Below are 15,089 nucleotides of genomic sequence, written 5' to 3' on the forward strand. Positions count from 1 at the left end.
AAGGTAGAGGTTTTGACGCAGCTTCTTGTGTTCTGTTAAAGAGGAACCTTCTTGGTCCCACCTAACTCTTCACTGTTACATACTTACGACTTTTGTATTAAAAGCTGTTAAAGGTCAACTCTACCTTACTGTCACCAACACAAAAACCCCCTACTCTCTTTCTCTCCCTCCCCGATTTTACTGCGTCATCAATCCAACGGCTCATAAAAAACCAAACATTTTGACCTTATCTCTCTATCTTTCATCATTTCCTCCAACCAGTTTCAATCCCGTTACCGGGACCCACGTTTCAAGAGGCAGTCAATATCCTGAAAAAACCTTCCACGTGGTGGAAACCCATTAGGTTGTGAGTTTGACGGCAAGGTAAGCAGAAGGGACCTTTGATGCCGAGAGGTTTGACCTGAAAGTAATAAAAGAAAATTTCTTTCCTTTTATTTTATCATCTTCCCTCACGTCTCTCTCTTGCTTTTTCTTTCCTTCTTTAATGTTCATCTCTTGTTTCTAATTCAAACTTCCGTTGAACTGAATCCATTCTATTTGTCTATCTATATCTATAATGGAGTGATAATAATATCTCTTTATCCCTCTCCCCTTTTTTATATATCGGTCAATCAATCTATAGAGAAAAGGAGAGATACAGTCTCGGATTCTGTGAAAGACATGGCTGTGGAGCTTATGATGGGGTATTCTGGTGATTGTTTTGCTACAAAAATGCAAGAGAATGCCGTGAGGGAAGCGGCAGCTTCTGGGATACAAAGCGTCGAGGAAGTCATAAAATTGCTCAAACAAAATCAACTTGAACAGCAACACTACCAAGAGTTATCTGCTGCCTCTTCAAGTTCCAATCTTGGCACGGATAATATCATGACTGTTACTGATATGGCGGTGAACAACTTCAAGAAGGTCATCTCTTTACTGGGTCGCACCACAAGAACTGGCCACGCTCGATTTAGGAGAGCTCCTGATACCCCCCCTACTCAACAACAAATACAAGAAGAACCAGAATCGCAACAAGAAAAACGGCAAGTTCAAGAGCCTGGACCATCTGTCCGAGCAATTAATTCGCAGCCAACAGAGCAGGCCTCTGCTTTTAGAGTATATCAACCGACCCCAATTCATCGTCTCCCTCCTTTACCTCACAATCAGCAGCAAAAGAGCCCTCTTCTGGTGACAAAAAAAGGGTTGTCAGATCGGAATGAAATTCCTACTAGAATCAATTTCTCTAATTCGCCATCAATTTCTTCCGCCACTTCTTTCATGTCTTCTCTTACAGGGGAAACTGATAGCTTCCAGCGTTCTATGTCTTCTGGGTTTCATTTTACCCAACCTTCTGCTGGGAAACCCCCTTTGTCCTCTTCTTCTCTTAAGAGACAGTGCAACTCCATGGATGATGCTGCTCTCAAGTGTGGCTCTTCTTCTGGTCGCTGCCATTGCTCCAAGAAAAGGTCTGTCCTTTTCTCTAAACTCTTAACATCAATTCTCATTCGGTAAATTTGTGTGAGATTGTTTGAAATGGTGTTGATTTCATTTTCCTAACCGTGTTTTCATTAATTCAGCAGAAAATCAAGGGCTAAAAGAGTGGTCAGAGTTCCTGCAATTAGCAATAAGATGGCTGATATTCCACCTGATGATTATTCCTGGAGAAAGTATGGTCAAAAGCCCATCAAAGGCTCTCCTCATCCAAGGTATCGTTTTTGCTCTCTTGGTTTCCCTTGATTTTCCTCGATTTTTAACACATGTCGAGTATTGTTGGTCCTTCAATGTTGTTTTTAGATATATCTGGGCTAGACCAAAAACTCATTCTTAGTTGCCATTGTTTCAATTTGTCAGGGGATATTACAAGTGCAGCAGCGTGAGAGGATGTCCAGCACGCAAACATGTGGAGAGAGCTCTAGATGACTCCATGATGCTTATTGTGACCTATGAAGGGGAACACAATCACTCTCTTCCATTCGATGATGCACCTGCTGCTCTCGTCCTTGAATCATCTTAAGTCAACTAATCAATCGGCTGAGAAAGGCTCTTCCCCAGTTCATCATCCACACCCGTGCAAGACAGCAGGGCTCAGATTGTCAAGCGGACAAGGCTAGTAGAGGTATATTAGGCTATTAGCTGCCGAAGCAGAAAAGAAATGCATAGGATTCCTTTGTTTCTTGCATCTGGTTGAATTAGAGATGAAAAGGGTGGGAAGAGTGGATTTGGTGGGAGTTGAATCATGCTAGTAGTGGGTTATTGAAAATTTTCTTTTGAATTTTTTTAGGGTCTCATACTGGTTTCTAGATATATATTTTTAAAATTTTTATATACGTGGTTACGTGATGGATCTTGCAAGGCTTCCCACCATATATTGTTCCAATCTCGAATCATGTTATGTGCATTTTTTTATGGGTGAAAACGAGGGCTAGTCGATGCGAAAAGAAGGGGTCCTTATCATAAGAGAAGGATCGCATCGAAGGGATTTACGCAATCTTAAATAAGAAAAACTAAATTAAAGGGTTGTGTTTATGGGTTTTACGTAACTCTTTAATTATTGAGTGCCATTTCAAACATTCGAAGGCTCGCATTGATCTCATCATTGCAATTCATTAAAAAAATTTCAAGGTTTGTGCGGATAGGATTAGCGAAGTTTTTAAGGGTTGCACGCGATCCTTTTAGGTTTCTTTTTTTTTCAATTTTATTTTAACAAATTGTGTTAGTAAGAGCAGCGTAATCAATTAAATTTTTATAATTTATACGACCAAATGTGTCTTCAATTTTTATTATGTTTGTAAACAATGTTCTTAGGTTTATTTGAGAGTATTGAGGTTGTTTTTTAAAGAAATATATTAAAATAAAATTTTTAAATTATTTTGTGTAAGTAAGAGTAGCGTAATCAATTAAATTATTATTTATTATTTTGAATTGTTTTGAAATATTGATTTTAAAAATAAAAATAAAAATTTAATATAAAAATATTATAAAAAAATAATTATAATTACAAATCAGAAGGAATCAGAAGGACGCACGTAAAATAATGCAAAGTCAAAGTGGCCAGTTGGGTTTATGATAATTGTTCTCCACCATCTTTTATTTTTTCAACGTCTTTGAAAACCACTAACACAGCGTTTTTATTCACTAGTTCCCACATTTAATCACACAAAATTGTGTTTGTTTTGGATATAACTTTCTATTTGATTTTTTGAACTCATTTGTATGAAATGTTGATAAGTTGAGCCTCTCTTTCTAACTTATATTCGTAAATTGATGATGTGTTCCTTGAAGTGGAAAGGTGATATTGAAAGTTTGGGGTATGATACTATCAACACAAAAGCAAATAATTATGAAAATAATATTTAAATAAAGTTTAATTCTTTAATCTATCATTTCAATGTGTTTTTCAATCAAAATAATTAGAATTAGTCACATGACTTGCACATGATTTTTTTTTTTAATATCCTTGTTATAATATAGGATTAATAATTCAACATGTTCTTATATGAAGATATATTTTTTTTCAATTTATTTTTATATCATGGATTCAATTAACTTTATCTTTGAATATTAAGTTTCAAATCTATTATTTGGACAAATTTTCAGACCAACCCATCAGAATTACTCACGTGGTCATAAGTTTACGCTTAAATACAAGGTAAGTTTCTAAGAACTTTGCTTCTTGTGTATAAATCACAAACTAATTCCAATGGAGTGGCCCAAAAACCTTGCTATAAGAATATATTAAAGACAACATCTGCTCAAGAATAAAATCTGCTAAATTAGAAATATAAAGAAAAATTTCAAATAAATAAATAAATCTTGTATATAATGATATATTAACGCAATATTAACCTTGGAAAAGTCATTTTTTAAAAAACAATATCACATGACTATTTCTAGTCACTTTGTCTCACAAAACTCATTGGAATGCTAGATTAAACACTTGAAATTTCTGCAAGGATAAAATTGACTCCATAAAAAATATAAGAAGAAATAGAAGAACCACTGCATTAGTGTATGAATTGCATCGTTCTTTGATCGGGGTGTTAGGTAAAATATTGAATAACTGTGCATATTCGAAATCAACAAGAACAAAGCCACTACATTGGACCTCACTTCTTAAACTAACATAGGAGTGGATAGGTGGTTAGCGTTATGTACCATAGTTAAATTTTTTTCAACAAAAAAAGGTTTTTCTTTCATTAGATATAAATATTTTTTTTAAAATAAAAATAAAATTGAGATTCTAGCTATAAATCCAACAGGGTATAATAAACTTGACTGATTTAATAACATGAATAAAAAAATATAACGGCTATAAATAAATTGGCAATTTCTTTTAACAATAATCAACTCAAAAATAAATGTTTGACAACACCATACTCTCTAAACATTTTAACCATACTCTCTAAACATTTTAAAAGGGTCTTTATAATTTTATTTGATAATAAAACAAAAAACAAATGAGAATGTAATAACCTTTATAAAAAGAAAAATAAAAAACCTCAAAGTTAAATTTCTAGAAAATCAAAAGTTGAAAAATGAAATTGAAAAAAAAATAAATTTAAAAGGTAAAAAACACAACCCAAACCCATCTAGGTTATTATGCTAAATCTATTACCTGGTTGTAATATTAAGTAATCTTGTCAAAATAAAATTGATTAAAACTATGAAACTTAATCATCAAATAATTTAATATTAAAGGGAAAAAATAAAATAAAAATAATTTAAAAAATATATAAAAAAAGATCTAATCAACTTATGTTAATCCACTATGCCCACGATTTAAGATAAAAGATCAAGATAATTTCATAATAAAAAAATTAAAAAAAAACATAAAGACCAATTGATAACCAATCAACTACTAAAGGATAAAAATGAAAAAAAATCAATTTAAAAAAAAAGACCTAAAAAAAACTAAAGTTAATATTGGTTAATTTTTAAAAGTCGTGATTGTGGTCATAGGTTTAGGAATCCTATGGGGTTAATCCTAGTTAACATTGGTTAATCTTTAAAAGCCGTGATTGTGGTCATAGGTCTAAGAATAAAAAACAAAACATATAACAATAAAAAAAGAAGAAACTAATTTGAAATAAAAGACAAATGAAAGGATATCTTAAAATTTTAGCAGGTTAGTGTGAAACCTGAGGAAAAGAGAAAGAAAAGAAAAGGAGAATGAAAAAAATCTATCAGAGCCTAACCACTACCCACACTGCTATATACATATGCTTGACAACAATAAAGATCACGTCGGGACACTTCCAACACTATTACATAAAATGATGTTTGGCTGCTGTATGAAGCCTCTAGCATCACCCTAAGATGACAAAAGCTTCGTACAACTGATACATGCATTTCAAGCACCAACCTATTTGTTCTGTTTATTTATCTAATTTTCATATTTGTTTAAATGTCGATTTTGATCCCTAGACATTTAATTATTTTAAATTAGCTAAATCTTTTTTTATTTTGCAAAACCAAGCATCGAAAAATACCCTCAATAGTGCAAGACCCCTATATCAAGGTAAATAAAATAAACTATTAAGTCAAATCTCAAATAAAGTCAATTTAACAGGATTAAATTAAAAGAAACAAAAGCTGAGGGATGAAAAAACTTATCTTGATTGTGCAAATCATTCCTGATGTTAGCAAACAAAAGGGACTTAGTATTTGTTCTAGTTACAAATTGATCCATGATGCCTGAAATTTTTATAATTTTATAAAAGTAATTCTTAATTGAGAATCAACTCAGCATCAAAATATTCCCCAATATTGCAAACCCAACCCTCCGTGTGTAAACATAAAAACAAATTACTAAATCCCATATAAAAAACAATGTTAAAGGATCATATTAAAAGAAAAATAAATTGAGGGAGTAAAATGAAAAAAAACAGGACAACAAAAAAGAGAGAGAGAACACTATCCAAATCAAATAATCTTTTAGGATATAATTTATTATGCAAACATATTCTCTGGAGAAATTGATAGCTTTGTATTGTTCTTGATTTATTTCTTCTTCCATGTAGATAATAATAAACAACATAAGGATTTTGACAAGCAACTAGGAACATAATATAGGATATCTAAGCTAAGGTAAGATAGTGTCAATCGTTTTAAATATTCTGATTTTGACAGGCAACTAGGATCATATTCTAAACATAAAATATCTAAGTTGAGGGAAGATAGTGTTAAAATATTCTGGTCTTTTGGATGGAGCATTTATGTTGCAGAAGGGGAAGTAATATACGAATTATGCAGATTCTAGGTTCCCTAAATTGACTAAAGATTTTTGTTATTGCTAAAAAAAATGAAAGTTTGGAATATACAATCAATAAACAAAAGTGTCGAGGCTTTTATGATAAAGAAGAACATCGAAGGATGCAACGAAGCCCATGACAATAACAAGACTCAAGACACATTGAAGTCGTTCGTTACCACAGGTCTAGAAGTGAATGTTGTCCTTTCCAAGAGGAACCTTTTTTTGGTGAGAAAGCTAATGTAGCCCGGGATTCCAAAGAAGAACTTAAGCCAATTGATGTGAAGTCAGAGGATGAAAAAACACCAAGGTGTGGTGATGTTGACATAGTCTTTTATTGACTTTGTTTTCTCATAGAATGTTGCTTTCCCTGCGCCTAACATCTCATTTTCTCATTGATACTTTCTTCATTTTCTCAGTAGTGCGATATCCCTATTTCTTACTAATCATTAGGTTTTTCAGATTGGTGGCTTTTAGGATACAGGCAAGAAGTGTATCCCCTTCTAACGAGCATAGAGATTGAAATAAATGTCCAGCAATAATTTGTGATTTTCTTACCAAGGTTGGTGTGTTAGAGGGAGTTCGTGTAGGCTCCTTCACTTAGCCAGCAAGAGTAGATCATGCTGACCAATAGCCAAGTGTATATGAGGTTGCTCCTTGAGAAGACCAGTTTGATGAAGGTATTTAACATTCTTGTGGTTACTAAAGAAGTTGAGCTTTAAAAATTAGATTTTAATCTTTAGTTCAGTTGTGAGTTCCTATTTATTTTTACATTTTAAAAGTATTTTTTTTTAAATAAAAATATTTTTATTTTTTTAAGAAGTTGAGCTTTAATATTTTTTTTTAAATTACTGTTGGAAAACACATTAGCAGTATCAACACATTTTTTTGGTTTTACTTGCAGCCGAGCCAAGCATCTTTATTTGAACTTTTGCAAAGAACGTGGCACCAATCCCAGCATTTGCACATGTTTTATGTATCAAGTAAAACACTTACGATGTTGGTCTTTTACATCGCAAGTGTTTTACTTGAAATTTGCCTATGCTCTTAGAATATGCATCAGAGACTCTCTTGTCTTACTTTATTCTTCGAAATACATAAGCTTAAGCTGCTATTTTTAACGATCCATGATAAATGATTGCTCTCACATAACTTTATTTGTGTCAAAAGATAGCCCGCGGACAACCTATATAAGTAATATTACTGTACCACAAAACTGATGAATTAATAGAGCAGAGAAATAGATGATATAGCATATGCAATATGTCCTGCTTTTTTTTTTTTTCTGTAGCCTTTTCAATTTACAGTACCTGTGTTGCTGCATGCGGATTCAATTCGTTCTACTAGTATGCTCCGTGGGGAGCCTTATGCTGAAAATACTTTGTAAAACCACCAATTCTTTTACCTTCTTTCGGATCAATGATTAGAGTAGCTAAATTCACGGTAGCATCTGCCATGCTGTACAGTGCATCCAAGTTAATGATTTTTGCATCCATGTTATGTTTTAAGTTGCCCCCCATGAATAATGATACGCGTGAATGGATGGCTTGCAATTTCGTGATTCAATGAAAACCTGCAAGGTAGCATAAGACGATGTATGTCCACATTCTTTTGGGCTAATTTAGTTTATCTTTTTATCATCCTCAAAAGACAGTATCGTGTGTGTCATGAAAGACAGGATCATGTTAGGTAAAACCAGCTACGATGCCTTTTTTGGACAGAATATAAAACTTGTAAAACCATTCGATTAAAGCTTTTCATGCCTCACGTTTGCGAAAGTTCCTTTGATCCACTTCCAAGTTCCAACACCACCTGCTTGGTGTAAGAAAATGGACACCACTTACAACATTGATCGGCAGTAATGGCCTCGGCTACAATGCTCGCTCGAAACTCTCAACATTACATGCAAGTGTCATCAGGGAAAGAAAAAAATGCAAAAAGAAGAGAAGCCTAGCAAAATAGAGCCCAGCACAAATGATTAGAGCCCAATCTAATTGTTTAAACTATAAAGTGAGCCCAAGCTCAATCCGAGCAGAGCAAATCCACGAAAAGGGGAGAGAGAGAGAGAGAGAGAGGAGGGTGGATAGAATTTGGTGGAATCGTCCAGCGATGATTAATCGAACACCAAAAATAAAATGCCCGTTATGATATTTTCTGCTTTTTGATTTTGCACGAAAGAAGACAAATAGCATACCAGAGTGGGATAGAAGATTGGCACACAGAAAAAAAAGAAGCAAAAATCTGGAGAAAAGTGGTGAAATGGTTGATGCCATGGAGCATCATACTGCAGACAGAGAGATGTCTGACGTTACGGCGGCGCAGCAGCATCAAGTCCCAAATGACAACAACGTTCGAGAGATGCTCACATTGGCTCGCCAACTCATCAATCAAGGCAACCCTTCTCAAGCTCTCCAAGCGGTAATGAATTAATTAAATTAAATAAATATTCTCAATTTGCCATTTCAATTGTCTGGATCATCTTCCCCTCTCTCTCTCGCTCTCTTTTTTTGTAATGAAGTCATTATCAGATTTTGCGTTCTTTTATATTGATTTTTTTTTGTTGACAAAATTATTATCATTCAGATGTTTAGAAGATTAACCAATCTTATAGGTTTTAGAAATTTGATTAATCAGTTTTTATGCTTGCTTGTCTGTAGAGGGGTCATTCAATTCGCCATCGCTCACACTTTTCCGTATTATGATTTTTCTACTATTATCAAGAGATTAATTCATTTATTAGGAGGAGTGCATGCCTATTCTAATGTGTCTTTCTTCCAAATGATACAGCTGAGGGAGTTGAAGGGATCTGTTAGCCTGCAATGTGATTAAGGTCTATCTGGGAAGTTGTGAATTGATAAGTGGGGAGAAAAGGTGGGCTTTAGTGAGAAAAAAAAATGCCCATTTCTAATCGCGGGCAAGGGTGAGTCACAATTATTAGGATGATAGTTTTCACTCTTTAGGGTTTAAGTTCGATTTTTTTTCCTTTTAAGGGTGTCCAGCATGCTGACTTCTATGGCGTTGGAGAATCAAAGTACAAAATCCATGTAATTTACTTGCAGGAGTCTTTGAAACGATGAGGGGCGTGACAAGGAAGTGAGAATAACTTCAAAACTACTCAACTATGTTTTTGGTTTTGTCGCAAGCTCGGTCATATTTACAAGTTTTGTCATCTGTTTGTTGGAAGCTCGAGCTGCTGCTTCCTTTTTTTGTTCTTTTGTTTTTTTTTTTCAATTTGGATAACTTGCAAGTGAATCTATTAACGAAGGACATATAGAGTTATTCCGAGGCTATCGCATTTGATTCCCAAGCTTAGGTATCTCAAACATTCATGTTAGACTTGTTTGTTCATCATTATCTATTGCGATACATTAGCCATAAATTTAGGTCCCTGTGTGCATGCACAGACACATCTGCACACAAACAGTGGTCTCACACACCACAGTTCAAACATGAAAAAGGTTGAAAAGTTCTCATTAAAACTATATCCCTTTTCCGTTTAAATGAGGTGCTTATTTTAGAACTTGTGCTTACTGGATGCTTGGGGCAGGTGGTCATGGCAATGAGAACCAAAGGTGGGGATCAAGCTGTATTTCAATCCTTGCACCGTGCTCGGGAGCTGTATTTGAACAGATTGCAAGAGAGCACTAATGTTGATCATCTGGCCTCTTTGTTTGCTGAATGTGCAATTGCTGAGTGCCAGCCTTTACAAGATGAACAAACACCACTTAATGGAGGTGATCAATCACCTTCAGCTGTACCCGAAGTTCATGTAAACTCCATACTTGCAGAAACTGGCAGGACGCAAATTGTGTTGGATGCATTCTCAGATGGGAGCAGTTTCATCTGCCTTCACTGTGGTGGTCTCGTAAGTAATTATCGCAAAGACGAGCACTATGCATTCTGGTGTGGTTGACCCTGAAGCTCATGAATGTGGAACGAGTTTTTGCTCCTTGATGCAGTGCTGCTTGACATGCTTGATTAACTAACCACTTTCCTGTATTGTGATGCAGTGCTCCCCGACATGCATGATTAGCACACTGCTTTCCTTATTTACTGCAGTGAACTGCATGGTTGCTTTACTCGACGAGATTTCTTCTTGTATGCCTGATGTTATCATTACCAACCAAAACATCAAATGCTTGACTTGAGATACAGAGGTCCGGTTTTGGTTTAGACTGAAAGAAATGTAACTTTGTAAAACTTCTTGCAGAAGGCTTTTACTATTTAGTGGTTAAACCATCAAAGAAATGACGACGAATATGTGGATCAATAGAGTGTATCTCATTTTTTAAGGGAGTCATGGCTTCTGGTGGCGTTCTCATTGTCTCTGTACCCTCGGGGGTTTGTGCTTGGATCCCCAGTGAGCCTCCTGAAACCGGCGGGCACAGGGGAATAAAAATTCCACGCCAGCACTCAAGTCCCTCCGTCGTTCATTACAAATTACAAATAATAAAACTAAAACTATAAATAAAACCAAACTTATTAGTGTTTTACCGTAGATTGTGACGGTGCGGTGTGATCCATAATAAAATGCTCGTGTGTGTGTCGAGAGAGAGAGAGAACTGTATTTTCATATATTTATTGTATAATATAATTATTCTTATGTTCATGAAAAAGAAAACAGCAGAATTAATGTGGGATGTTTTTAGATTTTTTATTTTTTTGTACAGTGTAATTACTGCATGGTTTTCAGGGTTAATTTTTTTTACCTAAGATCAAGGGGTATTTTAGATTTTTTAATTTTAGTTTTCTTAATTATGTCATGGAGTCGAAAATATTCTAGTTTTTCTATAATTAAAAAAAAAAATGGCTGCACACATGCAATGCCTCTTTCTAGGTGGTCATTGGTAACTTTTTGCAACAGCATTCGAAGTATTGTGTCACTCTTTACACAATAAACCAACATGTGTTGGCCTCCATGGCACAGATAAGTTTTAGAAGTAATTTTTACTCTCCTCTCCACCTCAAATTATATATTGACCTTGCAAGATGATCTTCAATAATTTAGTTTTATCAAATTTAATTTATTTATTTTTTAATTTTGTTTATTAATATTTGATTTTTTATATTTTTTTATCAAGTTTGATTCTTATTTTTTATTATTTATTTATTTATTTATTTATTTTGAATTTGATCATTATTTTTATGATTGTAATTTTTTTTATTTGGAGTTCTCTTCTTGATTATTATTTTTTTTGTCACTTTCATCCTTTATTGTTTAATTTCATTAAACTTTTATATCATATTTAATTTTTATTTTTAATCATATTTTTAAAACCCAGCTCGGGAGTTTACCCTTATCATGTTCCAGGTTATAGGTTGGGTTGAATAGCTAGGGTTACTAGGGTCAATTAGATTTTTTATTGTGTAGGAAGTAAGAATGATATTATTTTAATAGAAAAAACAATAGAAAAAAAATCAATAGGGATTGACATGATTTTTCCCTAACTAATAACTTGATTTTTTTATTCAGCTAAAAAAATAAAAATAATAGTATTTTGATAAAAGAAATAATGGAGAAAAGGTTCAATTATAACCCTCTTTTTTTTATTGGTTTTTCTTTGTTTAGATTGTTTCTTTTTTTAATTTCATCTCTTTCCATTTGATTTTGTTTGGTTTTTATATTAAATATGGTACTTATTCTCTTGATTATTACTTTTTTTTTTTTATCATTTTCTTGGGTTTTTTTCTTTCAATTTTCCCCCTCACCATTTTATTTTATTTTATTCCAGATTTAATTCTTATTTTTTTATTTGCTCTTTTTTTTCTTAATTTGTTTTATCTTTCAATTTTATCTCTCAATATTTTATTTTATTTATTTTTTATCCATTTTTTGTTCTTATTCTTGTAATTGCTCTTTTTTTTTTATCTTTTATCTTTTTTATTTTATTTTCGATGAAGTCCCTTGTTATTTTTTTCATTAGTTTTTATACCAAATTTAGTTTTTATTGTTTTGATTACTATTTATTTTTTTTTTAATTTTTTTATAGTTAAGAATTTTGTTCAAGATTGTATTTTGGTCTTTTATATGATCATCTTAGTTTCATGACCAAAATTGTTGATTTCAAAAATTAGTTCAATTTGACTTTATTTTTATTTTTTTATTTTTTTATTTGATATTAAACTATTTGGACTTGGGTTTTCTATTTTTTTTCCTTTCTTTCTTTTTAGATTATCTTGAATAGCAAATTTATCAAGTTAACCTATACTCATTCAAGTTATTATTCTTTGAGTATTTTTGTTATGTTAGAAAAAAATTTACTTACCCCACAGCGTAATATTGGTTAAAAAATCTAGTAATGTACCTTAGTCTAAGCAAACAGTGTTTAAAAGACTAAAGTTCTATATCTAAGCAACCACGTTATTGCTGCTGATGGTTCATTGCCGATTGAACCTGCAATGCTAACTATATGTTTGAGCTTGTTGGTTATTGACCATATCGTTCAAGTGGGAAAAGGAGCAAACCTGAAGAAAACAGGCCAGGCATTAAAGATGAGGAGAGCAAGGTCGGATCGATAAAAAGTTGGCATCAGCCAAACCATGTAATTTGCAGGAAACTAGATATTTCAATTGCGTTTATTGTGGATTAGATAATTATTTTTCAGCAAAAAAAATAAATATATAGGCTTTTTTAATGTGTTGTTTAACAAAAAAATCATAATTATAAATTAAAAAATTTATCCACATATTTAATTAATATAAATTGAGAATTATTTGCTTTAATAAATACAAAAAGAAAGGTGTTAATACTTTATTTGACTTGTTTCTCTATTAGTCAAATAATTGTTTTTCTTTGCACAAAAAAATAAATATCTAGGTATTCATAATGTGTTTTTTTAACATTGAAAAAAATATAATTATTAATTAAAAAATCAATACTAAATCATATACATTAATAAATATAAAAAAAAGTTGTTAACATAATACTGAATATAGAATAAAGTTAATTTTTAACATAGTAAAAAACATATGATATTTAACCCTAGCTTTTTCCTTTAATGCATACCTTCCTTTTTTTCTTTTATCTTAAACATCATTTTTTATTATCAAGAACAAATCATTTTTATTTATACAAACACACATCCTAACTAGATTTTGCTATTCAATGAATTCGGTGCAAAATCCATGATAGAGTTTATGCATCAAATTACATCTAATAACTTTTTATTCATCAAATTATTTTTCATTCAGTTATTACTAAGTGCGTAGCTATAAAATCTTGGTGCATAGTGATTTTTTTATACACAAAACAATAAAAACAATATTTTAAAAAAAAAAAAAGAAGAAAAGGGGGAGCTCATGCTACTAAAATAAAAAACTTGCCTAAGTTTTTGAAGTTTGATAAAGAAGAGAACATTTTTTATGCCCAAAAAAGAGACTTTAAAATATCAAAACAAGGATGAAATAATTTTTATTTTTTTTAAGTTTAAGGGTTGAAATTATAATAGCTATTAAACATAGATCAACCCACCAAGATGACTTGTAACCTAATCAACCCAAGACCTAGACTAGGTAAGGTTTAAACAAAAACAAAAAGGAGTAATTGACCTAACATAACCTCCTTAAAAGTCCGGTTTGATCCTTGACCATATCAAAGTTCGAATTGAAACTTGTTGAATTTTAAAAACAATATCATTTTGATTTTTTATATAAAAAAATGAATTATTTTTTGTGTTCAATCCATCCGGCGTGTTCTTGAGTCCTTGTTGTAGGTCGGGTTTAATAACTATAAAGAATATATAAAAAAAACAACAAACGGGTCATGCATGTGAGCTAACCAACACTCCTGGTCTATACAAATATCCTACCTTGCATGTTAGGCCTATGTAAAGAGGTAATGCCTGCAAACTAGGCCTATGTTTTTTTCCAAGTAATAAAGGGTGGATGATGCATCATCTATTCTTATTTTAAAAAAAAAAAAATTAAGATGATACATTATTTATTTAAGTGGACGACATGTCATCTATATATATAAACAACTAGTTGTATGGGCTTCAAAACAACTTATTTTTAGGCCTAAAATCTGGCAACTGAATGGTCCTAAAAAATCAAAGCAGTTGGTTTTTAACCAAAAGTTGTTTTTCAATCTTTTTTTTACCTAAAAAACCATCCAAAAACCTAAATAATTTTTTTATGCCTTTAAACAACTCAAAAAATGGTTAAAAAATTAAAAATCAACTCGAAACCTAAAAATTCCCCAATGATAGATCTACTTTCTTATGAAATTTTAAGATTAAATAATGGTTACGTTAAAATCCCCTCATTGATGAAACCCGTTAATCCAATATTAACATTTTTCATAGTTAGAATTGGTGCAAACAATGACGAGGTAAAAAATAAGAAAAAAAATTATACCAAAATTGAATTTTCAATATTTAGAATCACCTAAATTATAAGGGTGATCATTTTCGGTTCGGTTCGGTTTTTATATTAAAAATGAACTAAACCGACATTATTAATTTTAAAATTTTAAAACCAAAACTGGTTCAAACCAACTGGTTTCGGTTCAGTTTTTGTTGTTCAAAAACCGGTAAAACTGAAAAGAAAATCTCGGTGCCCAGTACTCACAAACTCCAACTACAAGCAAATCTCGATGTCCAATGCCCATAAATTACAAGCAAATTTTGGTTTCTGTTGTTCAAGAACACAAATCTGCCCACAAACTACAAGAAAATTATAACATAATAATAATAAAAAAAATAAAAACCCACAAGATGCAGACTACAGAGATGAACTTGAAATGGAGTTAAAATTTTAATCATCAAAAAGTCATTTCTTTTTTAATCTGCCTATGTAGTTTAATTAAAATAAATGTTGATGCAGGGGTAAACTTAAAGAAATGAGAGGAGAGATAGAGGGA

The 15,089-nt window shown here is 32.1% G+C and overlaps 2 protein-coding genes across 4 annotated transcripts; both read left to right on the forward strand.

Annotated features, from left to right (window-relative positions):
- Positions 1-430: 430 nt before the first annotated feature.
- On the forward strand, positions 431-2,359 carry LOC105120601 (probable WRKY transcription factor 7). Of its 2 annotated transcripts, none has more exons than XM_011018859.1 (3): positions 431-1,445; positions 1,557-1,685; positions 1,831-2,359. In XM_011018859.1, exons 1-3 carry the CDS (start codon positions 661-663, stop codon positions 1,991-1,993), a joined length of 1,077 nt encoding a protein of 358 aa, XP_011017161.1. In that variant the 5' UTR covers positions 431-660; the 3' UTR covers positions 1,994-2,359. The 2 variants fall into 2 exon arrangements, with proteins under 2 accessions (XP_011017161.1, XP_011017162.1); XM_011018860.1 differs by having other exon boundaries at positions 1,560-1,685.
- Positions 2,360-8,256: 5,897 nt separating this feature from the next.
- On the forward strand, positions 8,257-10,525 carry LOC105120602 (uncharacterized). Of its 2 annotated transcripts, XM_011018862.1 has the most exons (3): positions 8,578-8,647; positions 9,289-9,542; positions 9,777-10,525. In XM_011018862.1, the coding sequence occupies exon 3, from the start codon at positions 9,783-9,785 to the stop codon at positions 10,140-10,142; it is 360 nt and encodes a 119-aa protein (XP_011017164.1). In that variant the 5' UTR covers positions 8,578-8,647; positions 9,289-9,542; positions 9,777-9,782; the 3' UTR covers positions 10,143-10,525. The 2 variants fall into 2 exon arrangements, with proteins under 2 accessions (XP_011017163.1, XP_011017164.1); XM_011018861.1 differs by lacking the exon at positions 9,289-9,542 and having other exon boundaries at positions 8,257-8,647.
- Positions 10,526-15,089: the final 4,564 nt, after the last annotated feature.

Source organism: Populus euphratica, unplaced genomic scaffold (assembly GCF_000495115.2).
Source record: "Populus euphratica unplaced genomic scaffold, PopEup_1.0 scaffold6.1, whole genome shotgun sequence".
In the NCBI taxonomy this organism is placed as follows: domain Eukaryota; kingdom Viridiplantae; phylum Streptophyta; class Magnoliopsida; order Malpighiales; family Salicaceae; genus Populus; species Populus euphratica.